Source organism: Xiphias gladius, chromosome 4, assembly GCF_016859285.1.
Source record: "Xiphias gladius isolate SHS-SW01 ecotype Sanya breed wild chromosome 4, ASM1685928v1, whole genome shotgun sequence".
NCBI classification, from domain to species: domain Eukaryota; kingdom Metazoa; phylum Chordata; class Actinopteri; order Istiophoriformes; family Xiphiidae; genus Xiphias; species Xiphias gladius.
Genome location: NC_053403.1, coordinates 9,322,261 through 9,349,040, shown reverse-complemented (window position 1 = coordinate 9,349,040; position 26,780 = coordinate 9,322,261). Strand labels below are relative to the sequence as shown.

General features: G+C 42.5%; 3 protein-coding genes across 4 annotated transcripts in view; all 3 read right to left on the bottom strand.

Moving 5' to 3' along the window:
* Positions 1 to 1,458: 1,458 nt before the first annotated feature.
* Positions 1,459 to 7,015, bottom strand: slc30a1a (solute carrier family 30 member 1a). Its single transcript, XM_040125888.1, has 2 exons — positions 5,764 to 7,015; positions 1,459 to 4,095 (listed from the first exon to the last, which is right to left on the bottom strand). Exons 1-2 carry the CDS (start codon positions 6,335 to 6,337, stop codon positions 3,185 to 3,187), a joined length of 1,485 nt encoding a protein of 494 aa, XP_039981822.1. The 5' UTR covers positions 6,338 to 7,015; the 3' UTR covers positions 1,459 to 3,184.
* Positions 7,016 to 7,569: 554 nt separating this feature from the next.
* nek2 (NIMA-related kinase 2) lies at positions 7,570 to 12,639 on the bottom strand. 2 transcript variants are annotated; one of them, XM_040126219.1, is made up of 9 exons: positions 12,198 to 12,639; positions 10,930 to 11,147; positions 10,531 to 10,771; positions 10,293 to 10,375; positions 10,062 to 10,188; positions 9,694 to 9,928; positions 8,657 to 8,711; positions 8,450 to 8,526; positions 7,570 to 8,142 (listed from the first exon to the last, which is right to left on the bottom strand). In XM_040126219.1, the coding sequence occupies exons 1-9, from the start codon at positions 12,291 to 12,293 to the stop codon at positions 7,937 to 7,939; spliced, it is 1,338 nt and encodes a 445-aa protein (XP_039982153.1). In that variant the 5' UTR covers positions 12,294 to 12,639; the 3' UTR covers positions 7,570 to 7,936. The 2 variants fall into 2 exon arrangements, with proteins under 2 accessions (XP_039982153.1, XP_039982154.1); XM_040126220.1 differs by lacking the exon at positions 12,198 to 12,639 and adding an exon at positions 11,473 to 11,785.
* A 10,512-nt stretch (positions 12,640 to 23,151) lies between these two features.
* lpgat1 (lysophosphatidylglycerol acyltransferase 1) overlaps positions 23,152 to 26,780 on the bottom strand; it is a 46,127-nt gene continuing 42,498 nt past the window's right edge. Inside the window, exons 6-7 of the mRNA XM_040125701.1 lie at positions 25,091 to 25,197; positions 23,152 to 24,173 (exon numbers count right to left, since the gene is read on the bottom strand). Of these exons, the coding sequence (XP_039981635.1) occupies positions 24,022 to 24,173; positions 25,091 to 25,197 (259 nt within the window). The 3' untranslated portion in view covers positions 23,152 to 24,021. The remainder of the gene's footprint in view (positions 24,174 to 25,090; positions 25,198 to 26,780) is intronic.

Below are 26,780 nucleotides of genomic sequence, written 5' to 3'. Positions count from 1 at the left end.
GTATTTGACTTGAATATTTCCATTTTGTGTTTGTCCACTAGCTTTCAGAGGAAGGTGGATCCCAGTCATTTTGCAAACGTTGCAGATTATGTTGCTTTAAAACATGAGACATTGTTGAGTGAAAAAAAATCTCCATCTAATGAAATTATTTTAATCTGTAATTTGAGTGCTTATAGATTTACTTTGTAACAATGTGGGAAACAAATCCTGGCTCCGTTGAAGGTATATTTCAACTTGTTTTAAACACAGATCAACCTGCCTGCTTGTGTATTCTGTGAGTTCTCATCGTGTTTCTTAAGTTTATATATTAAACCTGTAAAGAGTCCAGAGACTCTTTGAATGATGTGCAGTATTAATAGAGGTAAATTGAAGTTGAATTAAATTGGAAAATAGTGTGAGCGAGTTTATGGAGATTTCATTAACACCTCTTGAAAAAGCTTCTCCGTGGTGTGTTAATCCGCCCAACAATCTCCTCAGAGGGGAAAATATAGTTCATCATCATTTTACATCAACATGTCCTCAGACAAACTTGACATCTTTCACTGACAGCATGCATAGCTTGTTAATGATTTATGGAAATACAAGTTGAAATTAAATCATTAAACCACAAAAAAAAAAAAAAAAAAAAAAAAAACGCATTTCTTCTCGCTATACAGTAGCAGAGAGGCACCTGCAAAGGAACTGGTATGTAGGCTACGTAGGTACGTAGGCTGAGTGTAATACAGCTATGCCGACCTGTGCACAACCCGTGCTTCTTTAAACCTAAATCGCCTCTTTAATCTCCTTCACACCCCTATGGCTAAAGTGGATTTAATAGGCAAAAGACAACAGCGGATCAAAGTCTGGATTGACACTGTGAGAAGCTGATTTTGAGTCGTTCGAGACTTTTCACAAAAACTAAACGTAAATCACACCATAAACCAGTTTCAGGTCATCTCCACTGGCAAGTATAGAAGCTTTCGAAAGGTGGAGTCAGACGGGGCATAGATTTAAAGAAGGGGGATGTTAAGACTAAGATTTAAAGCCCTGGTTCTTGGCAATAATAAACTGTACATTATTAATAGTTACATGGTTTATTCAGCGTGATAAACGAATGCAAAATATTTTTAGTATGAAACGCTTATCAATAAACGGCTGCAATGTGTAACTCCACATAGCCCACGTCCATGGACAGGTTATGTGAGACACAAAACAACTACAAACAATGCAGCTGCGTGGACATGCTCAGTCTCTCTGTGGCCGCTCTTCTTCTGGTAAAGCACTATGTAACTTCGGATTTGAAAAGTGCTGAATGCTGAAGTTACAGAAAGCAGGAGGAAGACAAACGACAAATTTGGGTCATTCAACTGTACCAAACAGCCAATTTTTTTTATTTCACAATGACACTTTGGACAGGTACTTTATATATATTATATATATATATATATATATATATATATATATATATAAAAACCCATCTCAAAAAACACATCTGCTGACATGTCATATCTAAAATTAAAAAAAAAAACAATACTTTTGTTTCAATTTACACATAGAGCTCAAGTCTTGAAAGACACAGAATAAAAGTGACCGAACATTGCAAATGAAGAACACGTCAAAATACATTTCCCAGCACATATTTCTATATTGCATACACATGTAATCGGGAGTGGAAATCGGAAACGCATCAGTGGATCACCTTTAAATGATAACTGTGGTGACAAAGGAAAATTCAAACTATTTCAAAGGCCACCATATGAACTTCAATCCAGCAAAAATAGCCTGATCAGCTGTCCAAAGCAAAGGACAGATAAGCTATATGATGAGTCATTCCCTACACTGTTATGAATTCTGTTGGAGGATACCAGCAGGTACTGGTAAGCAGCAACTGGAGCTCTCGGTGGAGCTCTAAAAAAAAAAAATTCACCAGGTCTCAGTTTGGTCATGCAAACTCAGTATAACATCCTGAAAATATAAAAACTCCCTCCGCGTGGATTGTGACAAGGTGCCGCACACATTCATGAGGATTTTAAAAGAAAATTTACAGCCACCATCAGAGAGTTTCCAGTACAGATTCACACAGAGAATAGTGTTTCACTAATGGCATACAGTGCTCACTTCTTCACGACAGACCCGACCCTCTGGCTTGCAAGGCATCAAATTTTATGAATGAACATTTATTTCGGCGACTGTGCCATTGCAAGAAGTTCAGTAAACAGTGTCTACTATACTTAGTGCTATACCACAGCAGTTTTGTATTTAAAAGGCAAGGTGAGAGAGGTGTTGATACGGCTTCTGTATCCAACTAATAACTGCAATTAAAACTGAGTCAAGGCCAGAGAAAAAATCTGAAAAAACAAGATTATAAAAACATCACATTTGTAAAACTGACTACAGCATAGATGGTCTGTCAAAAACTTCAAAGACAGAAAAGTTGCAAAAATGTTTCTATCATCCAAACTAAATATTACAAACAGCATCTACAGAGAGAAATAGATCTTTTCTAATAACTTAAATACTTAAATTATTATGCAATACAATACTCTTCCATTTGGAGCCAGAGGGTAAGAAAATAGATCTGCTCAAAGCCTACGCAAAAAACAAGAAGGTAGACTCTTTGCCAACAGGTCCATAGGCTAAACAAAATAACCTAGTGATGTGTGCTCCAACTTGCATGTGTCGTGTGTGTGTGTGTGTGTGTCCTTTTGGAGGAGAGGGCGTCTCTCCGATCCCTTCAGTCCTGCAGTGAGAAGCTTTGGCACAGAAACACCACGGGAAGAGATGACGCATCGAAACATGGTGCTAATGAGGGACACTCATGCAGGACTCGCTCCAGTCCTGGAGGAGGTAAGGTCAGTGAACCCCAACATGCATCGCCACCACAGTGCCAGGGCAACAGACAGCAAGAGAGGGGCCAAGCGGCAGAGGAGTGGCTGGGAGGAAGTTGAAGGAGCGGTTGAATATGAGAGAGAGGAACACGAGAAGAAATGAGGCTCAAATGCATGAACACAGAAGGTTTTTTTGGGGAGGATGTTTCAGCATTAGGAGGAGCAATGACAGAGGATACAAAGATATGGAAAATTATTTCCTTATCAGGGCAATTACAGGTCAAAAAGATAACAGCGTCCTGCAAATGATAATGATGATATCTGCCCAGAGTGGTAGTTTTCCAGCTTCTCCTCCATGTCACTCTGTCCCCTCCATCTCACAGAGACGACTCCACCTCCCTGGTGATGGTAACCTCGGCCTCTGGCCGGGGGCACACCTGGACGCCTGCAGCCTGCTCTGGGTTCTCACTGATCACCTCCAAGGCTGAAGCGGCCGCTGGCTTGCAGTCACTGCTGGCCTTCTTGTCAGAGCCTGCGCTCTGTTTGTCGGCAGAGCCGCAGCACAGCTTGGGAGCACACTGAGTCCGACAGGAGAGCTCACAGAGGGAATCCCGAGACTCCGAGCTGAACGTGACAAACTCTGGCTGGATGGTGGTGGCGTGGATGCCCTCGTCGTGGAAGAAGTCCTTGATCCGTTTGGCGACCTCCATGTAAGACGTGGGGTCGTGGCACTTGATGTGAGCCGTGGCGATAATGCGGCTGCCGGCCAGCTGCCAGATGTGCAGCTCGTGGATGGCCAGCACACCGTCCAGACTCAGCAGCCGCTCGTTGAGCCGGTGCATGTTGATCTGCTTGGGCACGGTCTGCAGCAGGATGAGAGCCGACTCTTTGAGAAGCGGGTAGGTAGTATACAGCAGGATGCCCACCATGATGATGCAGAGGGTTGGATCCAAGTAGAGGACCCAGCAGGGGCCGGCAGTATTGGTCGGCACATTAGGACCCTCCAGCAGGTCGACCAGCGTGTGATTGACATGCTGATGGTCTGTGGTGTGGCTGTTGATACACGGGTTCACACACACCTCACCGACTTTACAGGGCTGCCACACAAAGGTAAATATTACAGCATTGACGACCACAATGACGGAGCCCAGGGCATCGCCTAACACGTGTAGGAAGACCCCGCGCATGTTGAGCTGCGACGACGAGTCATGGTCATGGTCATGGTCAATCTCCTCGTAGTGCGTGTTGCCATTCATCTGCACCTCTGTGCTGTCTTTACGGCTGATTTCTGAAGATAAAAACAGGGAGGTTGGTTTAGTTTACTGGAACATGTGGTGAGTGTTAAATAATCATCTGGACTTCGGCACCTAGCTAGTAAGATAGCATTCAAAACTAGTTATACAGACAGAACAGGGACTGTAACAAAAACAGAAAACGTTGCCTTGAGATGTCATTAAAAAATAAAACAATAATCATCTCATTATGGTGCAAAAGAAAAGCCACAACAAATCAGCTCTAGATAAGAAGAGTCCAAGTAGATGCTATCAGTAGCCACAAGTGGTTAAATTGTTCAGTTACATCATTTGGGGTTGAAGCAGTAGTCCATTTGAAACTTGACACAAAAGAGCCACAACTCTGCCTGTGATGTTATAAGGTGACACATGTTGGCGCTGCTCCATTTCAAGTCCAGAGGACGGCAACTACGGACTATTTACTAAGACATACAGTCCATTAAGATGTTTTTTTTTTTTCTTGCTAACAATGTTCTATCTATCACTGTGGTAGACAATTCAGCCTTGTGACTGAGTCTGTGGTATAACTGCTAGGGGCCACGAACAGGAGAAACATACCAGACGGCCACGGAGGAATCCCAGCATGTGGGACCCAAAAGGCTGAGAAACACTCTACAGTAATTCACATTAACCACATTTAATTAGTAATTGCGTGCCGCGGGGCAGAATTCAGAGTGCTGGGGGGAACGGCACCTGAGAAATGGCTGCTCGCTTTCATCCCGAGACTTCACGGGTCATTCATCAACGGCTAATGGTGTGGCTGTCGCCTCCACGGTTACACTGATGTATGACCCAGTAACGGCGATCAGTGCACAGAGGAGGGGAAAGGTACAGCTCCCATTTATTGAGGGTGGCAGGGCCTAACAGTGTGGGGGAGAAATGGTCTTCTGCATGGGTTTAACCCTTCAAGTGAGCGAGGATGACCAGGGGCACGCCTGAGGGTGCTTTTGTGTGGGTAATCTGTCATTGATTGTAAACTTCTGATTTAAAAAGACAGAAGAAAGAGCTGTGTCTGTGTATCCCTATGGCAACCAAATACCACAACATGGCCGCATAACAATCTTGCTTTAAAAACACTGTACTCACTTTTACAGCAACTGTGGTAATACGGGTACAGAGTGACCAGTAAAAATGAGGCACAAGAGCTTAGGGAATTTTGCCCAATTTGACAAGTTTCAAACTCGTCAAAGACAGCTTCCCGGCCAAGTCAGACAGAAGCTTCTACATATCTCTATTTATAAGACAGCTGATCGTGGTCAGTCTTTACAAAGCCTGCAACCTGAGTCGTCATCCGTTTATGTCACAGAAGGTGGCCACGTTTCCAAGGAGAGGGTGACAACGAGAACAAATATCTGATAGCAAACACAGATGTCTAAATATCACAGTTGTAGAGGAAATAAATGATTATTAGTCACTTGGGTAGGGTGTCCTCTGGGTTACACTGATGATGTACGAATGTAGCTATGCAATCTGGACTGCCAACAATGGAGATACAAGTCTGGGGCCTGTTGTCAGAATAATTGTGGGACACAACAAAGCTGGATTTGTGGCGTTTGGACACTTTCTAATGGCCTGTAGTGTATTTGACATAGCGGAGGAAAACAAGGAAGATTAAAAACTCAAGACTGCAGTACAGTGAAAATGCTCCAACTTTCCATACTTACCATTTCTCGGTCTCGCGTCTCCCGGGCTGTTGTGATTTCCCACCAAGTTGTTGGTCTCCTCTCCCGAAGACCCGTTCCCAGGCTTTTGGGACTTGCCCGCTTTACCCCTCTTGCTCTTACCCCCATGGGAGTGACCTCCGTGGGAGTGCCCGTGGCCCCCGCCGGCGTGCCCGTGGAACAGGCAGAGCCCGAGCAGGTTGACCAGGAGCCCCGCGGCGCCGACCCCGGCGACCACCAGCGGGCTCTCGATCTCGTGGGGCTCGGTGAAGCGCTCGACCGCCTCCAGGACGATGGTGAAGCACAGCGCCGTGAGGAACACGGCGTTGACCAGAGCCCCCATCACCTCCGCACGGATCCAGCCGAAGGTGTTCTTGTTGGTCGCATGGGTTTTCTCGGCGAACCTTACCGCCACCAGAGCCACTACCAGCGCAATGACGTCGGACAGCATATGAAAGGAGTCCGACAGCATGGACAGAGATGCTGTCATCCGGCTCACCACCACCTCCACAATGAAAAACCCAAAAGTCAGCGAGAGCATGCAGAGCAGCCGGACTCGATTGGGCTCGCAAGCCATCTTCCCTTCCTCACAGTGGTCCTCCGTCGAGACAAGTTTCGAGCTAACGTTTCACCGTGTCTTCTAACGAGATCACTCGGACATCGGCTAGCTAGCTCTCCGGTGCGACTCCAAGCTAACGACTCACGTTAAGCTAGCGGGCTCCCTGAGACAATACGGTCGGTGCGAACGGCGTCTTCATTCACTGCTATTATCCAGCGACGGCAGCATCACTCGGGCCCGTTCGGCAGACAACAACAGGCGAAATTAATCCGTGATACGATTCTAGTTACCGTATAAATACACCGCGGTCGCCAGCATATCCCAGATACGTTTGCCGACGAGCTCTGGTTTGCAGACGGCTGAAACTTTGCACCCGAGCCGGTAAACTTTCCACACGGAACACCGCGCCGTAAAGACACGCCCCTACGCGATCTCTATTGGTGGAGAGGTTACGAGGTGGGATCTGATTGGTCAGATTATGCGATTCTCACCAGTATGGGGAGCGCACAAGCCAGACAACGGCTGTTGCTACGCACGCCAATTGCAACTGTATTCCCGCGATGACACCCTTAATTGATCCGTAAATCTATTTAGTATCGGTACTTCAGTTAGAAAATGTCGTGTAGTTTAACTCGTCAAGATGTTCAGCATACACCCATGTAAGCGGAGAAACCCTGTCCCTGTAACTGCCTCCTTCATTGATGAAATGTATTAAAAACAAAACATTCAGTGGTTTTGTTCAAAAATGGAATTAGCAAATTTTAGTTATGCCTTTGACAAAAGAGATTTAGAAAATGATTAGGCCTGTCGTTGTGGGAAACCTGAGATTCAAATCACGTTTCATTTTTATTTAATCACTTTTAAACTGCGCGCCCATTATTTAAGGAAACCTCAACGTAAAGACAACGTCCCCGCTAATTATGTCGTCTAATCTGCTTTTAATCAGGAACCAACGAGTTTTAGGTGTGAAGGTTTATTGCCGTGTTGGCTGTAACCACCGGCAGGAGACTCTCGCATTGCAGTGGCTGACTGGCCATGGGAAACTGATGACCCCTTGTGGGAACCATCGGCCTTGATTAAACAGCGTCGATGTGGTATAATTGTAATGTTAATTAAAAACTCCTTGAAGTTATTCGAGCAAATGTTTAGATTTATATACAACAGATTCAGAAAATCGGACTAGAAATCCACTAGTTGTACTTTATAATTTATTTTACTATTATATAATCGTATGCAATAAATAAAACGTATTTACTATGTACATTTATTTAACAATGTCCACTCAAACTATTTGGAACAAAATTTTTCTTCAGGAGGAATAAAGTTCTTGTTTTATCTTAGTAAATTATTACAACTATCAAACAAATTTTTATATTTCATATATAAAAAAACTCAGCAAGAATATCAAGTAAAATCACAACAGCTACCTATAAAATCCACACATCAAACAGTCAAACTAAATAAAATTGTCACTATGAAGCAACAGCATACACATGACAATACACCAGATTGGCTTCACTATTGTCACAGCTATTCAACTATCATAAAAAATAAAAGTGTACATCCAGTGATTATGACTCATAGCCTTCAGTCACAAGACAGACATCATCTGTGTGGTCATCGGATGCCGAGGATCTGTCTGCTCTTGAACAGACAGGCCTTCTCCACTTCATTCAGTGTTTTAGCACGCAGATTGGCCGTCTGCAGCCTCCTCAGCATCAGCTCCCGGGACGTCACACTCTGACGACTGTCGGGCCGCTTGTTCTCTTTGCTCTCGCCAGCAAAGTGGACTTTCTTCTTGCCAGGGGAAAGGTTCGCCTCATCTAGGACCAAACAGGAAGGAGTTACTGATTAACAAAGATTAGACTAAAGTTGATATCTTCAGGCAGCCCTAATAACAGTCTTTGATAGCCAACGTGACAGCTGGATGTCAGATTGTCAGGCGTGTAATATGAGCTAGAAACCTTAAATGCAGGTTTAATTGTGTATTAAAACTTTATTTGCATGATTTAAAAAGTGATAAGCTTGATTTTAGTCCTCCATATTCCAAACAGAAGCACAAACACATAAAAACTGCTCAGTTCTTGTCTCGGTTCATTACGTCCAGGGGTCTTCTTCTGATTCCCATACCTATGTCTTTGCTGTAGAGCGGTGCCAGGTCCCTCTGCTGCTGTAGATGGTTGTAATTCTTCAGTAAACACTCTGCCCTGAAACAGTAGATAAGAATGAACTCATTCTACCAATCAGGTGAAAAGACTGGCCAAAAAACTGGCCCTATGACAACATAGGGATTGTTTCACTGACCATCTCTGGCCTTCTTTAAAAAAAAAGTTTTACCGTGCAAGCTTTTCATTTGACAGCCGTTCCCGAACGCACAGCTCCTGCTCTCTTTCTGCCATGAAAAGACAAAGGAAAACTTTATTTTTGGAATTTGTAGCAGTTATTTGCCATGTGTTTTATTTGCACATCTTTTAGAAATATGCAAACAGTTTAGTACATTAGTATTTCTACATTGACAATTTTTTCAGAGGCTCAAAAGTAATTGGACAATTGACTGATAATCAGTTTGAGCCTCTGAAAATGAGGGACTGTTTAAAAATGGCTGTAAACCTAAACGGTTAATGTGATATTTTTGTTAGACCCCTTGAATTAAAACTGAAAGTTTACACTTCAAATCACAACTTGACGGTTTAGTTTAAAATCCATCGTAGTGGTGTACACAAAGGCAAAATTGTGTCACTGTCCAAATACTTTTGGACCTAACTGTATGCAAACATTTACAGCGAGGGGCTCTAGGTGTGGAAGTTACTCGAAGTAGGCAGACAATTTGGTTGAAACATTTCTATTACAGAAACCACATGCACAAACCTGTTTCAGTTACACAAGTTTATTCGACTGCACTGCCACCCTCTTGGTAAGATAAGCAGTGTTTTCTTAGTTTATGACAGGCACATTGCATTAGTGCTGCTACTAATCTTAAGTGTACTGTATCAAACCACATCCTTAAAATAAAAACTGTAAATAATGGCTGTAATACACATGTAAAGAGTTTAATTTTCAGGATTCTGGAGGAGGATACTTAAATGTCAGAGTGAGACAAGTTTACTTACAGATCCTCCAAGTGCTTCTTTACACAGTTATCAACGGACTATTTATACCTGGTATAGAATGATATACAAATGTTTCTAAGAATCCCCAGCTATTCTAATCATTCATCATAAGCACCTTCAATAAGTTTATTCAGGCACTGAGAACAACTGCAGGTAAGCAGGGGTCAGACTCTCTCTTGGCCAGGCCGCAGTACAATTAAACCCTAACGAGACGTTGACTCAAGGTCTGCGTGGCACAAACAGGAGTAAGGATGAACATCTTACGCTCCAGCCTCTGTTCATGTTCCCTCAGTGCCTTTTCCCTGTCCCTCAGCGCCTGTTCCCTGAGTTTGAGGTCTGTAGCAGGGGCGGGGGCCGGTTCAGCCGGCTTGTGAAGGAGACAATCGGGGTCCGCCGATCTCCTTCGGAGTCGCACCTCTGCCCTCCTCTGCTCCTCAGCAACCGCATCAGCCAACAGGCTGGTCTGGAGTATAGACTCCACAGAGGGCCTGAGATAGTCCTGGCAACAGAGAGGACCAATTACTGTAACCTAACTATATCCAAAACTGAGTAGCTGGTGGCATAAGTACAGTGTCTGGCAAAGTGAATGGCTACAAACAACATTATAGCATCGTTATATAATAATTTCTAACCTTTAAGTTGAGCATTTTGCTGAGTAAGCTATTCAGTTCCTCAGAGTATCGGTACGGGATTCTTCTGAACTTTCCCTCTCTGATCCTCTCCGCCAGCTCTTTTTGGTTGTAAGCAGTAAACGGAGGGCTAAACAGGAGAAATTCAGGAAAATGTCAGAGTTGTAGTCAACAAACCAGCTGCTGGGAAAAAAAAAAAAAAAAAAAACCTCGAGGAGGAGTTGGGAAACTCACGATAATGCACATAGTTCGTACAGCAAACATCCCAGTGACCAAATATCTGACTTTTCGTTGTATGACATCCGGTTTATTTGTTCCTGAAAGAAAAAAGGATCGACAGATGGTGGATAATTAGGCTACAGTTAGGCTACAATCAGGAGGGTCAAGAGATCAGGTTAAATACTCCATTTATTCACAAAAACAGGTATTTTAAGAAGAAAAACGTCAGACACAGCAGGATTAAACAACTCACTGGAGACATGTAGTAAGGTGTCCCGACAAATGTCTTTGCAAAACTGGTGTCATGATTCAAGATCCTCGCCAGGCCAAAGTCACCGAGCTTAACGTTCTGCCTGATGTCGAGGAAGATGTTGGCTGGTTTCAGGTCTCGATGAAGAACCGTGGCCCTGCCATCGCTGCGTCTGTGGCACTCCTTCAGGGCTAACGTGAGCTGTGCCATGACTCGCAGGATGAACTGCTCCTCCAAATAACGCCTGCAATGTTAAAATAAATAAATAAATAACGCCCTAATTCTTCGGATAGTGTCAGGGAGCACAGATATAAAGTGCAGGGACACATAATTCGTGAATTTTACATGAATACACAACTTACAGTACCCTGTTTATTCCAACACTAAGTATCACATCGTCACCTTTCCTTGATGCAGCGGCTGATGAGGCTAGAAAGGTCCCCACCTTCGCAGTACTCCATCACAATGTACAGCGTGGTGTTAGTCCGGTCTATGATGCGGTCGTAGTACCTCACTATGTTTGGGTGCTTGAGCTCCCTCAGGAGGTTCACCTCTGACACCAGCATCTGCTTTTCACTCTCCGCCATGGTGCCATAGTCCAGCTCCTTCCACACCAGGATCTGCAATACAAAAGAGGGCTAATTAACCAGAAGTACAGAGCATAAAATCAAAGAATTCATGACTGATAACAGGATTAAGTCATGTACCAGGAGTCAGTGAACAACCAGAGAAAAATCATGGTGGCAATTCACATCATACGCCAGAGAGACATCCTTGAACAGAGACTGGGGTAACAAAGAAGACCGAGATGCAATTGAAAGCTCTGGAAAAGAGCTGTGCACCTTGAGGTTACTTCCCTTTCCAAGGTCAAGAACAAAAAACTTTTAAGCTCTAGAAAAGACTTTAATGGTGGGGTTAAATCACCAGGTATGGGCTACAACCTACCTGGCTCAAGACCAGCCACAGATCTTTGTTCCATGTCATTTCCCAGCTCCTTCTCTCATTGTTTCCTGTCACCTCACTACTGTCAGCTCTCTAATAAAAGAGGCATTAAACCTCCCAAACTGCTTTACAAAGCAATATGTTGTCTTGTTGCTGTTTTGACTTTTGCAAGAACTGTTACCAACTTCTTATAATGAAGGTGACATTTACAGATGCAACTGGGAGTAAATTAAAAAAAAAAAAAAAAGCTCCCATTACATTTAGTTGTGCCAGTGCCAGGGCTGCGTATTGTGCATGCCGGCTCGGTGTCGTGGCTTAGCTGTTGAGCCATGCCACTGTAAACCTGTGCCTCACCTGGGACAAGTCAAAATGGCTGCCTTGAGAAAGAGCACTAATTACCCCCTTTTGGGTGCCAAAGTAAATTGACCAACACCTTCCTATGGGCATTTATGTCTCTGTTACTGAACATAAGTTGTTGCTCGCCAATGTTTTTAAGATTCGTGCTATAAACCGTAAGATTCCTTAAACGTTCCTCGGTTGTAGAAACAAAACTTTCCAAGGTAATACGAAGTACTGTAGTTCGCCAGTGACATCATATACAGAAAACCGACATTTACGATCGACATTGCAGCGTTTAAAATCAACTGAATTTACGTAAACCCAAGTATAAATTAGCTACAGGTAGGCAATGCGGCTTTCGTGCAGACAAACGTTTAAAGTTTACTCACTTTCCCGTCAGCTTTCCGTTTTACTTTCTGGCATCTTCCATAGGAACCTGAGCCTATAGTGTACAGCACCTCGTAGTCCTCAACACGGGACGGCATGTTGTTCCTTTAAACCGAATCTAACGTTAGGTTACCTGACTCCACGTTAACCCAGCCAATAAACCGGTTAACGTTGGGATAGACTCGGCTGTCGTTAAGCATAAACATAAACCAGCGACTTCAAAATTAGTCCCTCGGTGGACTCTTGCGCCGGGGACGCATGTAATCCCGACTGAGATGTTGAACATAGACAAAATGTTTGCTCTTCTTTGTTTTTTTGTTTTTTTTAGGTATCGTTAACTCGTGTGTGTTGCACTTAACAAAACAAGCAGCTATTCCTCTCCGGTTTAAATTAGTGCCCAAATCCTCGATTTGTGATTGGCCTACGCGCCTCACACGGTGACTCCTGATTGGTCATCGCGAAGATACAAGTTGTGAGGTTGCTAAGCGCCTGAGAAACCGCGAGAGTGGAGCGGGCGGACGACATGTGTTCAACCGTCCACAGGGTGGCGACAAAAACACGCACTCAACTCTGAGCCACCCTGTGTGAAAAGGTTGGAGTTTCCTTGATATTTAGGCACCTGAGGTTAGGTTAGGATAGTTTCAGAGTAATGACATGAATAGTTTTCATATATCAGTTAACTTTAGACAAAGCCATATTTGGTGTGACCACCATTTGACTTTAAAACAGCACCAGTTCTCTTGCCACAGTTCTTCTGTGGATTTAGCCTGTCTCAGTGTCTCCTGTCTCTTAATGTGATCCCAGGCTGACTCCATGGTGTTGAGGTCGGGGCTCTGTGGGGGAGCGGACCATCTGTTGCTGGGGGCCCCCTGTTCTTCTTGCCTTGAGGATGGCTCTTCATGACTCTGGCTGTATGCTGTATGCTTGGGGTCGTCGTTGCTGACCACGAAAATGGTCTGCAGAACACCTTAAACAGTGTCCGCAGCTGGCTCTTAATGCACATTTTGGGACTGTTGAAACTGCTTTTGTTTTTTTTTTCTTCTTTTTTGGTGCAGACAAACACAGCATTTTGCACTACACTGTATGAATATTGTGATTAGGGATCGAGCCATAGCTCATTAGTCTGTCATATGTCATATTTCAAGAATCCAGTAAAAATAAAAAGTTTAAAACACTATTAAAGAGGCATAAGAAAAATTTGTATCCTTTCCTCTTTCTTTGCAGAGTGGATGTGCACATGATTTGGCAATTATTATTATGGACTTATTATATTATTTATAGTTATTTATAATTATTCAATTAAATGTTTGAATGTCATATGTTTTTATTATAACTATTATTTACTGAATTTAGACTAAGTATAAATATACATTCTACTTTATATTTTAATATGGACCGCAGGAAGAGTAGTTGTAGCCAAGGCAACAAGTCACTAGGGATACCAATAAACAATAAACTGTTTGATTGTGTCTCTGACAATTCAATATTTGACACTGCTCAGATCAAAAGGGACTGAATCATGTGAAGAGGTGGAAAAAGGGAAGAAAGTGTTCCCTCTGGCCGAAGCCCTGGGACTTCGCTTCCTCTCGAGGAACAGTAAGAGTGGCTGTCTAGAAAGTTAATTAAGCAAAGTTAAGAATAGCTCTACAAAAATATCCAAGGGCCAAGTAACTTGTGACTATAAATCCCAAAAAAAAAGAAAAAAAAAAGTTTTGTGTTTGTTCTAAAATCCTGTGAACTTAAAGGAACAGACTGCCCATGTTTGAAAAAGCCCTTGCAAAACCATTTGATGGATCAGGCACTGAAAGCAGTAGATACTTCAGCTCTTTTGAAAGAAGCAGATTTTTTTTTTTCAAAAGAACTTAAGCAGAAGTAAAAAAAATAAAAAATAAAAAATACCATGCATCTCAAACTAGACAGCATTTAAAAAAAAAAAAAAAAAAAATGTTTCTTGTCTGTGACACTGACTGACGTGATCCTCGGGGCCTTGTTCGCCTCGCCGTGTAATCCCCAGTTATTCGCAAAGGCAGGAAACGGTCGCAGGCTGCCACCAGCAGTTTCCAGTTTCCTACGTTTGTGAGACCCGCGGCAGAGCTGACGGGCGTCGCGTCGCGTCGCCCCCGGTCGTTTGAGTTGACCATCGGGGCCCCCTGAAGAGTCGCCATCTGAGAGGCAGCCACACGCCGCGACCTCTCACTCCGCTCCTATTTCTGGGCATCGCATATGTTCACCGCTATAAACAGTCTGCTCTGGAAAAAAACAAACAAACAAAAAAAAAAAATGCAATATGGTTCCCTGATGTAAGTATGGTCTGTTAGTTGACTAGTTGCTTTTAATCACCGACAATTTGATGACCATTTTTTATGGCATCTCTCAGGAAAAAAAGAAAGAAAAAACAGCCAAATATTTGTTGGTTTTAGCTTCTCAAATGTGAAGATTTGCTGATGTTTTCGATTTTATGTCATTATAACATGAAAATCTTGGGGTTTTGGGCTTTTAAGTCAGAGAAGCGGAAAAAAAAAACATTTACGACATTGCCTTTGGCTCGAGGGGGCATTTTTCACTAACACTGAGTGAAACAAAATCATTGTTAAAAAATAAAAAATACTGATAATTATTTATTCTGCCCTTTTCTAGATGATCAGAGATGCTTTTACCTAAGCTTAAAGTTCTGTGAACACCCAGACATGGGTGTTTACTTTCTACAGGAACATCTTCTCTTTTCTTTTCTTTACTGAAATAATCTCTTGGGGGGGGCGTTATCCTCGTTTCAGTTCCACATTCAACGGATCACATTCAATCCTTAGTCTTGTGCTGCATTTGAATCCTAATTAAAGCGTGACTTGAGTAAATCCTGGACGCGGCAAAGACAAAAGATTTTTTTTTTTTTTTTCTTCTCATTGCAAATAAACTTTGATGTGTGATCCCCTGCCTGAGGTCAATGCAATCTCTGGGATTTTCGTCAACAAACGGTCCTCAAACCAACCACCCCCCCCCCGCGCGCTCCCTGCCGCTGTTACCAAGCACCGGCACTTCTCAAACACGGCCTGCTGGAGAGCGAGCGCCGGAGTCGGTCTGTCAGTCTGCCTCTGCAAAAGGTCACTCCTGCAAAGAGCTGGAGGACTGTGGACATCAGCCAGCAACAGTCGGTGGTGGTGGGGGGGCGGTGGTGATGGGGGGGGGCGAGCGGAAAACTGACAGCTAGAGACAACAGAGACAGTCGGGTGCCCGAGGCCACTCTGACGTCAGCTGCCCCCGTTTAAAGGCCAGCAAGTTGAGAGGGAGCGACGGGGAGGACAGACAGTCGCATCCCGTAGTAACCCCTTCACCGCGCTCCTGTGTTGAGGGTAACAGGAGGCTTATGGTTCTCACGTCAACTCCCCCCCCCCCCCCCAGCTTTGGCTGCAGTTTCAGTCAAAGGTGAGTCTCAAGACGAGATAACACACATGAAGGGCACAACAGTAATAGAAATAAAAGTGAGAGTTCGACATTGTGGGAAATACGTGTTTCGCTTTTTTTTGGAGTGAGACGAGGAGACTGATTGACCGCGCTCGCGTCTGCGTGGTAATTGTGAGACCACAGTGAGCGGCCGGTTGGCTCAGCTTAGCATAAAGACTGGGAACTGGCAGAGAAGCGGCCGGCTTGGCTCCGTCTGAAGGTTGACACAGTCCACAGACAAGCACCTCTAAAGCTCACCAATCAACACTGTGATAGTATTATTGTTTAATCCGTACAAAATCACAGTGTAACAATGACAAATTGCTGATTTATTGGGGGGGGGGGGGGGGGGTCCAGGAACTCTTGGGGGAGAAACACTCTGACACATAACCCCCCTTAACACGGCGAATTGTCATTTTTGTGTGCGGACACCTTCTTTAGGCGACTTGGCTGAGAGCAAGTGGAATGGGACTCGACAAACATGTCTTCTGATCAGGTTCGGTGTGTCTTACATTGAGAACAAGCATTAAAATGCGTAACAGTAGCAAAGCAGAGTATCTCAGTCTTGTCAGTGTCGAAGGAATGTCTGTCTTGGCATTTGCTAGCATTAGCTAGCATTAGCTGCTGCAAGCTACTGGTCTTATCAGACCAAATCAAGCTGTTAGCAGCGAAACCCCGAGCGTTATAAATTAGCAAACAGCGTTCTTGCTCCTTAATTAAACTTTTTTTTTTTTTTTTGCAAGAGGAAGATTTAAAATTGTCCTTCAGTCAAAAGTTACATATGTCTTCCAGGAGTTAGAGACATTTGATTTATTTCCCATTTTTCAGTTTTTATTATTATTATTATTTTTGTCGTTTCTAGTCGGTTTGAAGTTTGTGTTGGAAACAGGTGATGTCACGTAATTCCATGGACCAATCAGATCCGAGCAACAGAAGAATCGGAATCAGAATCTGAGGACAGCCTTGGGTTCTTTTTGACTATGTTGCCATGGAGACCACTGTCAGTCAAATCTTATTAAACCACCTCCACAAAGTCCTGATGAAGCCAATTGCTTTTTTTTGTTTTTGTTTAAACTCTCAAAAACCAATAACTAAAGATATGTTTTCCCCCGGACATTAGTCTTAAATGTTGCTTATTTAGTAATAAATAAGTTGGCAGGTACTTTAAGCCCTGGAATCCCTTTAAGGACTTTTGTAGGGTCTGGAGTTTGGGTACCACTCATTATTTTCTCATTTTTTCATTGTAAGCTACTGGATAGTTTTGGCTCTCCTGGCTTCAGTATTTTTTTTTCAAATGTTACAATCCAAGCAGGGGAAAATTACCCTTTTGGTCAAACCAGGAAAAACATGGGCTGTGCGACCTGTCACAAGGTGTCACAAGTAGGCCTCGCTTCCTTTTAAAGGGTTACAGGCCAAAAAAGTATGGGACCACTGCGCAAAGTCAGAGTGCACCCAAAATAACAAGAACATTTCCTCATATAACCATGCAGTTAGTTTTCGTTTTATGTGTCGCGGTTTATCCTGAGTTACTGGTACATTGTTTCTATGAGGACACATTTTTCAAATGCAGTTTTTAATGGTGTGAAAAAAAAAAAAAAATCTTAATTGTGTCAGGCTGGAGGGAGAAATCTCAGAGACAAATATCTCAAAAATATTGATACGTAAAAGCAAAACTATCCACAACTGGGAAAGTAAGAAACGTTTAAAAAAAATGTTTTTGTAACTGTTGATGCGTTGACAAGGATTTGTATGTGATCTTAACAGCACTGAGGGGTTCGACCAGCCGTCGCACCCATCGTGCTCTCTTGCGACAGCAGGGAGGGCCAGGGAGACTCTGCGATGCCGGCGGCTGCTGCAGTGGCATTCAGCCCGGCCCTCCTCTCCACAGCTGGATGTTTATAGTGCCCACTGACTCGAGGGACGCCGCAGTCCCCGCGGCATTCGTGAGGGAGGAGGCATCAAAGCGTGACATTGATTAGCTTGGGGAGCGGTGTCCGTGAAATAGTTCATTGCAGGTGTCGGAGGAGGAACGCTGGCGCTTCCGCAGAGGAAACGTACACACACACACGTTCCTCTGGAGACTCGTTTGTCTGAGTAATGTGGGTGACCTTGGAACGAGATTTTGAGCTTGTACAGAGGAGCAAGATTCTCCATGCAGGCTGACGCTACACCTCATCCATCTGGACGGCACGCTGAGCAGCAGCCACCCTGTTGGCTCCTGGCTGTTAGCCCTTTGGCGGGTTGGTGACGCTTCGTGCATATTTAATCCCATTTTCCAACTCACTTCCCGCTGTTTTCGCCCTCGATTCCCATTGGCTGCCTGAGGCGTGTGGCTTTCCTGCAGACCCGAGCCTCCACATATCACTCCAACTGCTAGAGAAATCTAGTTGATGGCATGCCACACTGGCCTTTGTTCCATTTATCCTGGGAATCCAACAATCTTAGGGCACATAATACCCCCTATATCCAATGTCATAGCAGTTGATAGAGGGGGTATTATGCGACTTGACCATCTCTCAAACCGCATCACAGTGATAATCAGTCCTGCAAGTAGGCAGAAGTGCAGGTGGGAACTCATAGTACTGGTGGTGGAATACAACAAAATACATTTATTCAATTACTGTACTTAAAGAAATAATTTGTTATTTTGAGAAATACCTTCATTGTCTTTATTGAACAGAGTCAGTTCAGAAAGATTGATACCACGCTCATATCTGTGGGATAGATATGAAGCTATATCAGGCAGCCAGTCAGCTTAGCTTAGCATAATGACTGTAAACGGGGGGAAACAGCTAGCCTGGCTCTGTACAAAGGTTTTATATAAAAAAATAAATAAAAAAAAATAAAAAAAAATCTGCCCAAAGCTCACTAATTGGCATGTTTGTTTGCTTAATCCATACTTTCTCTAGGCCAACAAGAGTGACGTTCTCGAGACTTGTTATCTACTAAAATACACCCGCGGAGACTCCAGAAAAGTCGGTGCTCCTGGCCAAAAAAATGGGTTTGGCATGTAGCCTGGAAAACCGCGGCTTGTAGTTTCTACACTTTGGGTTTTGTAATGATTAAACACACAAGACATAATTCACTGCTCAGTAAGATTCAGAGGGGCTGGTAGGCAGGTTTCATTACGTTTTGGGCAAGACAGGCTACCTGCTTCCCCAGGTTTTCAGTCTTTATGCCAAGCTATGCTAACAAGCTTCTGGCCGTAGCTTCATATTTAGCAACAGTGGTATCAATCTTCTATTCTGACTCTTAGCGCAAAAAAAATTAATGGGTTTATTTTTTCGAATGCCAAACTACGCCTGTAAGTACAGTTGTAACGTGCCTCATCATGTTACGCTACTTTATACTTCACAAAATTTTAGAGGGAAATATTGTACATTTTACTCCACTACATTTATGTAACATCTGTACTTATACCATTTATTTTGCAGACTATTTTTCATACAAAACATAGAGATAGGCCTCTAAACTAAAACATGATGCATTCAGTGACAAATGTCTCCCTCTTATCAAGCCATTATAGTTTTACATCCTTACAGATTTATTTTCTCATAAAAAGCAAAAATAAATTAAAAACAGAACTACTTATCTAAAACCAACTTTTATGTAATCTTAGTGCAACAAAGGGTGTGCCTCATTTCTTCCTGTTTCAAGATGCAGACACTAATTTCTTTTTTGGGGCTCAGTTATTGACAGAAATAATTTAAATTTATATACTTAATATTGAGGTTTTGCAGAACGAACAGCTCAGCACTTCATTCAGTAGTTAAAACCAACTCCAGATAAAAATGCTGCTCATTACTATTTACTTGTATTTGAGTCCTTTAACACTGAGGTGTATTACTACTATTACTGAGGTAAAGGATCTGAATATTATTCACCTGTGCTTAGTACCCCCTTACTTATCTGAATGGGCCTACTGAGTGTGTCTCCCCTTTCCCTAACCTCTAACCACACCTCCACTTATAGCTATACTCCAGTGACCCCGGAGCATGGGCACAATAGGTTTTTGCCTCTAAATATTCTACTCCAAAGTAAGATTAATGATCTGTCTGTGACTGAGGGCAGCAGTTACCCTCTGCTAAGGTAAGGAGATCTCTGCATCTCACTGTCAGAGGCCCGACGTCAGGGCTGAAAGCAGAGATCTGTAACATAAACCAGTGACTTTCGGCAGCTAAACAACGGGCACGGAACTGAGCAAACACAGGATTCGGTTACCCAGAGACTCATTCTCAGCCCAAACCTCAGTGAAGAGAAAATGGGACGGTTGACATTTACATTTGCAGGCAAGACAGGACACCCCCTTCAAGAGTGTAACTTAAAAATCAGTGGGAATCGAGGATTTTAGAGATACTGCAAATTTCTGCACGACCTACATCAGAGTCTTACCTACTAATACATATATTTTAGCTGTACAACTAATTCTATTTAACCCGATTTGATTACACGAATTTCTTTGAACTGAATGGATTCATAAATGACAAAGTGCAATTACAGAGACACTGACCCAGGCTCTTGTCTAGTGTTTCCATCATCACTACTTTTTTGACTGGTGATCCCCTAAAAACGGAGCAATGAACACCTGTGACCTTTGTCACCAAGGTCACAAGTTGTAACCATTGCATCAGTCTACTGTTGTGGCCCCCCCCATTTCTTATTAAATCAACTACAAAAATTGTGTCACAGTCCAAATACTTATGGACCTATCTGTGTATATTATATATTTTAAAGTGTAATTTAAAGCTTCCAATTTACAGCACTGTTGAACAGAAATATATATATATATTTTTATTGCTTGAATCATTTATTAGTTGTTTTTATAAAATGTCAGAAAATAGGTCTATCCCGGTTTCCCAGAGCCCAGGGCGATATCTTTAAAAAAAAAAAAAAAAAAAAAAATCAACAACAAAAAAACCAAAATACAAAACCCCAGCAAATATTCACATTTGAGAAACTGGAACCAGAGAACTTTGTTTTTAAAGGAAAAAAATGCAAAACAAACAAACAAACAAAAAAACTCAAAACTTCAGAGATGATCAAAATTGCTGCCAGTCAGTTCTCTACGCAATCAATCGACTAAATGTCTGATCGCAGCTCAAAACAAGTTTCTATGTAAGAACTAGTTTGTGAGCATAAATTCACGCAGCATTTTAACATAGACCCAAACAATTTTATAAGACCTATAAAACGAATACTTGAATGCATGCATAGTAAACTTCTAGTTATTGATTTTCTCTCCTATATATCAAGTTCAGCTGAATGTGACAAGCTTCCAGCATTATCCTTTTACTGAATGTTTATTTGTGTAAACATGTGTTTCATACCGCTGGCATTTTGTTTCGTCTTTTGTTCTTATGCACATTTTTATTGTAATCAGATTGACGATTTTCAATAAGGTAAAAGAAAAAAAAAAAAAAACGAAAAAAAAAAAAACGAAACAAAAACGGTTTAGGGAAGAGGAAAAAGCTTCCCACAATCCTATGGACTTATCTTGTGTCCCCCCCGTGAGGGTCCTGTACCATTATATCTGACTATTTACTGTGACTACAAAAATATTAAAGAGAAGCAGTACACGGGTTAGGATCTTTATGATGTTTTATTCCAGCACAAGTTTTTTGTGTTGTAAAATGGCTGTGTAGCTAGGAATTAAAGGAGAAGTACAAAATGGAAAATTACAGACAGTTCTAGTATAATTTGTTTAAATCCCTATTGTGTTTATTTCTTAAAACCCCATCTAGGAAAACAATTCCCTGCCTTCTTTGGAAACATGGTAAGAAAATTAAAAAATTAAAAGGTGAAAAAAAAAACCCAAAAAACAAAAAAAACAAAACTTAATTTCAAGTCACTCTCACGATGGAGGGGAATCTGAGAGGGCCGCTGGATGAAACACATTTACAGCCTGATTTAAAATGTTTTCACCTACCCAATCAGGTAGCCCTTTAAAAAAAAAAAAAAAAAAATTTCACAGAGTGTCTACCAACAGCGGCGCACGTGGAGGGCAGTATCTACTAAAATGCACCTTTTATGCATTAGTTTATAACAATAACTGCTGCTCCTCTATAATTTTCCTAATTAAAGCAGGCTAAGCAAATTACATATAATTGACCTCAAAACCACAACACAACTACATTCGAGAGAGAACAGCTGCATCATTGCAGGGCCCTGCCAGACTTTCCCTTGTTAGTGAAGAGTGCTCCTTTCCTCACTGACCCAGTTTTAGCAAGACTCCTTGAAACTGTCATTACAGTCGCGGTTTTCCACTAATTCCTGATGATTTAAAACGTCAAACTGTACAAGTGGGCCCATATGTCATTGTGCAAATGGTGTATCAAACGTACAGTATCTCTGATGTCTTGAAGCACGCGACAGCTTCCTGCTCAGGAGCTCAAAAAAACAAACCAAACAAAAAAAACCCCAAAAAACAAAAAAAAGAAAACGAAACATGATAACACTGAGAAGTGAAGGGAAAATCCTTGCCTTCTTCTTCTTCTTTTAAAACATTCATGATAATTTAAACTAAAAGTCTCAGAAATTATCATGGACCAGAAGACAGCGGAAACGCTGCAGTTATTTAATTTCCGACGATGAAAACTCTTCCTCGGCTTCGTTATGTACAAGATTTAAACATACCATGACATGAGGACGAACGTTGTAATGTAATTAAAAATGAAATAAAATTTGACCACTTGTGGTGAATTTGTCGCCACACTCTGACGTCACAGAGTAACACGACATGAATCATATATATATCAAAAATGAGGGGGAAACGACAACCACACACACTCACTTAGGCAGGTTATGCTGTAAATTTACAGTAATGACACCTATAGTTCTGTAAGCCAAAATCTCTATTTTAGATTGCTGAACATTAGGGTAGCTTTCTATAAAAAATAAAATAAAATAAAATAAAAAAAAAAAATCATATTTTTTTTTCTCCATGTCTTTTTCCCACCCCGACGACAATAAGCATATGGCTTAGATATTTGTAAAACTATAAAGTCCAATGGGGGAGTAAGAGTCTGTGCCTTCTCAGACTGGCTCGCGGACATGATCCTCGAGCAAGACGTCTACTCTGCTGTGTAGCTGCACAGGGCTGTGTGTGCGCATGTGTGTGTCTGTGTAAGTGTGTGTGTGTGTGTGTGTGTGTGTGTGTGTGTGTGTGTGTATTCACGTGGGAGAGCAGAGGATGAAAAGGAGAATCCACATAGAGGGAGTTACTTTAAAGGTGATCGGACTGCAACTCTTGCCCTGCGTACCACCATACTTTTTTTATTTTTTTTATTTCCCCTCTTTTTTGAATTAACATTACAGCACTGTCTCCTCTTCCTCCCTTCATGTCTGAAACAGAGAAAGATCCTTAATCAAGCACCGCATCATAGCCACTGTCCCTTTCAGGCTTTCAGCAGGGCCGCCAGTGTAAACATGATCCCCCTATCTCGGTGAGCTCAGAATACCTGCCTCAACGGACAGGCGGACTCAGGGAAAAAAGTCCCGATGACGACAACAACAACAACGACAACAACAACGACAACAACAACAGAAAAAAGACGACAACAACGACAACGAAAAAACCGATGGCTGTAGTTGTGGAGATATGCGGGTCAAAGGGGAAGAAATCAAAAGAAAATAGAACGTTGAAAGCTACCACTGAGGAGCATTTCCTGGGGCAGGGAGCAGTTAGGGCAGTATGGATTCCTTAGTGCAATGAAGACCAGAGGAGCGGCCAGCTGTGCAGCCTCAACGTTCGTACAGCCGCTCGCTCTGGGAGGTGTGGCCAGCTGGCTAGTCAGCGGGCTGAAACAGAGGTCCAGTGGGCTTCATCAGCTCTTGCCAGGAGGAAGAATAAGGGCAGACGTTATGCTTCTAGTCACATATATTCACTCACGCACGCACGCGTCCATACATACTTTATACTCTGTAAAACTACAACGGCTAAAGCCTCGGAGGGGAAGAGAGAGAGAGAGAGAGAGAGAGAGAGTCCGGTCCAGAACGTCTTCTGGAGGAGTCCTGAGCCTCATTTTGTTAACTTTGAATAAAAAGTTATGTACGTGCGAGCGTCTACGTGTATGAGGACGTGTAAACATCAAAATGTGAGTCGTGACGAGTGCGAGAGATTATTCTACTAGGCCGTTGGAGTGAGTGTGTGGTATTAGGGGTTGTGTGTAAGTTAACTTTGCCTGTGACCAGTTTCATATTCTATGGGTTTCGGTAATCTGTTTGTTTGTGTACTTGTCTTCATATGTTTTTTGTTTCCGGATAAGTCTCTCCACTGTTGCAAATGTACATTCATCCATCGTAGGGGGCAAGTATGACGCCGGGCCACACACCAACTGATCCTGAGGCTTTTCCAGTGGTCCGATAAAGACTCTCGCCTCATCAGCGCACTCAAAATAAACAGCAGTAGAGGTACTGGAAGATGCTGTACCACATGTAGGCGGAGACAAAAGCAAACAACTGGATGATACACAGCCACACGGGGTCGAGGGTCATCTGCCGGGAAACTGCCTCCTTGTGTCCTTCGGGAGGGGGGAATGATCCTGTTGAGGGACGGATAAATACAAACTCGTCAGCATTTTTGCTCTTACGGAGATTTTTTTTTTTTAGCATTCTGTTGAACCAGGATGCCACAGAAGTTGTTGTGGTTTAAAGTTGAACTTAAATTAAAGTTTATTTTGGTTTAGAAATTTAAGAAATGCAATGTGGCAGTATGGGAGGAACCTCCACGATATTCTGTGCTCAAAGCATTTACCCCCTCTGCTTGCCTCATCGTCACATAATTTAAATATCAGCCTTAACTAGCTACTTTTGCCGTGCTACGTATTTGGAGTGGTTCATGAACAAGTGAAAAAGTTCATAACCGAACAATGTGGGCTTGTTAAAAAAACAAACAAACAAACAAACTTCTTTTATTATTGTTCGTAAACTAAACGGGGCTATGATATACTCTAGTCAGAAGCGGACCATGGAGGTTGACAGTGTGTCCTCAGATGTTGGTCAGACTTTGCCATAGGAAACACAACACAGAGGCTTGAAGCTCAGCAACCGGTTGCATCTGATATAACTCGCTATTCACTGTATAGTGCACTACATTTACTACCTGCCAATTTATTTGAGTGTCCGAACTCTGAGCGTGTAAATGCGTCCATTATATAATGCCCTCAAAAATTCCAGAGTGGAACGAAAAAAGTAGTGTCCGTGGCTTGAAGCTTTTGGAGAAGATGACGATGATGATGATGCTGCTGCACAACTCGATGCAAAATATTAAGTGACCGAAATTTAAATTTTCTGTTCAAGTAAACTGTTGACTGTCTGTAAATGAGGAAGTGATTTCCACAACTTCCACAAGCAGTTTTATGCCTCTTTTAAAAGACAGAGAAAATGTGTGCAATAGTGACACTGTCATTATAGTTTATATTTCAGTTTGACTTTACTAAACTGAGATGGTGAGACAGACCTGTGTTGTAGAACTGGGCCAGCAACTCTTCTTTCTCCACAAACCTCTGGTACAGCCAGTCAGTCAGGGCCTCTGCCTCCACAGGAACCTCTTTTATCGGGTACATCCTGAGGGAAAAGGGAGAGACAGGCAGAGAAGGAGAGAGATGAAACACAAAAAAAGGGTAACCAAAGCCTTCCTCAGTAGAAACCGTCTGCACCGATCCGTCGGGGAAGCTGCAGTCCAAACCCAGGGTGTCGGCGGGGGTCCCCGAGCAGAGCAGTCAATTTAAAACCAGAGTCTATTACAGCAGTCTGTGTGTTTGCTGCAGCTTCAGCTTGTTTTGGGGATTCATTAGCTGGCAGGCTTGTCAGTGTGTCGCTGGGTGACAGAAGTGCTGAGGGGAGTGGGACACTGGCAGGATACGGACAAGTCATGTGGCTCCACAAAACGACTGTTAGGAGTGAGTGGGAATAAAAGTCAGAAAAATTAGGACTAGAAAAGTTACATCAGTTTTGCTGTCAAGAAAGTGAGATATCAATGAAATCCTGACAAGGCGCAAAGCGGTCAGGCTTTCAGCGTTTTTCTACTCAGACACCGTCTTTTGTGTGTGGTTGGCTGCGGTGGCACGGTGAGGCATTAGTAAGGCAATAACTTATGATTAATTGATTTGTTTTTTTTAGTCTAAAGCAGGTCAACAAATAGCAAAAATACCCATCACGACTTTCCAGAGCCTTTGTTAAATTTTTTTTGTATTGAGTTTGAGAAAAGAACACAGGTTTAGTTGCTTTGTTTTGATAAATCGACGTTCAACTTTTTAAAATTATCGATGGGTTAAGATGAAAGACTGCGTTTGCTAGAAAATATTCTGAAAAGATGGTTGTAATATTATATGTTTTGTATCTCTGGTCCATTATACTTCTCTTGAATTTTTTGTGTGCATTAAAAGTAATGGTATCTTGTAAAAAAAAAAAAAAAAAAAAGTATGGATTAGCAGGATGATAAAGTTGTTTTATACATTTCTAAGATCACAAATGATCAACACGATGACTGCTGTTCTGGCTGACATTGTGAAAACAGTAGGAGGCCTATAAAAAGGGTGACTTTTACAAGCCATGAAGAGAGTGCTGATGAAATCTCATTTCTAGCCAGAAGGGGTCCCTAGTAGGCTGCACTCCCACACAGGCAGCTCCTGGTCACCTTCAAATAGAGGTTACGGTCTCCTCCCTCAGACAAGCATTTCCTCTGCACTCAACGTTTGCTCAATATTCCCCGCCGGATAACGTCCACAGTAAGAGTACATCGCTGCCTATGAGGAAAGCTGCTGTATGAGGGAAGTAATAAGCGATACGGTATTGATTGGTTAAGTGTTCAATATATCTTAAAAAGCAATCTAAGGGAAGGCAGCGGTTCTCCTGTCGGGATGATGTCTTTACGCGTAGATGCCGCCTGAGAAGACAGGCCTGTTTCCTCTGTTATGTTGCAGGTGCAAAAGTATGATGTCTGATGTATGATGCTCACACGATCACCAAAATAAAAATGTCAGTAATACGAAAATAGAAAATAATACTCTGATTATTAGTGGTACAAAACTGAGCTGAAAGCACTAGTTTAGACAGAAAATTAATCAGCAACTCATTTGATAATCGATTAAACGTTCATCACGTCACATCTCAAGCAAAAACTGCCAAAAATTCTTTGATTTGATCTT

Coding starts and splice junctions, on each gene's coding strand:
- slc30a1a (XM_040125888.1), bottom strand. CDS start 6,337: ATGGCTTGCGAGCCCAATCGAGTCCGGCTGCTCTGCATGCTCTCGCTG. Junction 4,096..5,763: donor AGACGCGAGACCGAGAAATG/GTAAGTATGGAA, acceptor TTTTATCTTCAG/AAATCAGCCGTAAAGACAGC.
- nek2 (XM_040126219.1), bottom strand. CDS start 12,293: ATGCCGTCCCGTGTTGAGGACTACGAGGTGCTGTACACTATAGGCTCA. Junction 9,929..10,061: donor GCAAAATGCTCAACTTAAAG/GTTAGAAATTAT, acceptor CTCTGTTGCCAG/GACTATCTCAGGCCCTCTGT. Junction 8,527..8,656: donor TCAAATGAAAAGCTTGCACG/GTAAAACTTTTT, acceptor CTACTGTTTCAG/GGCAGAGTGTTTACTGAAGA.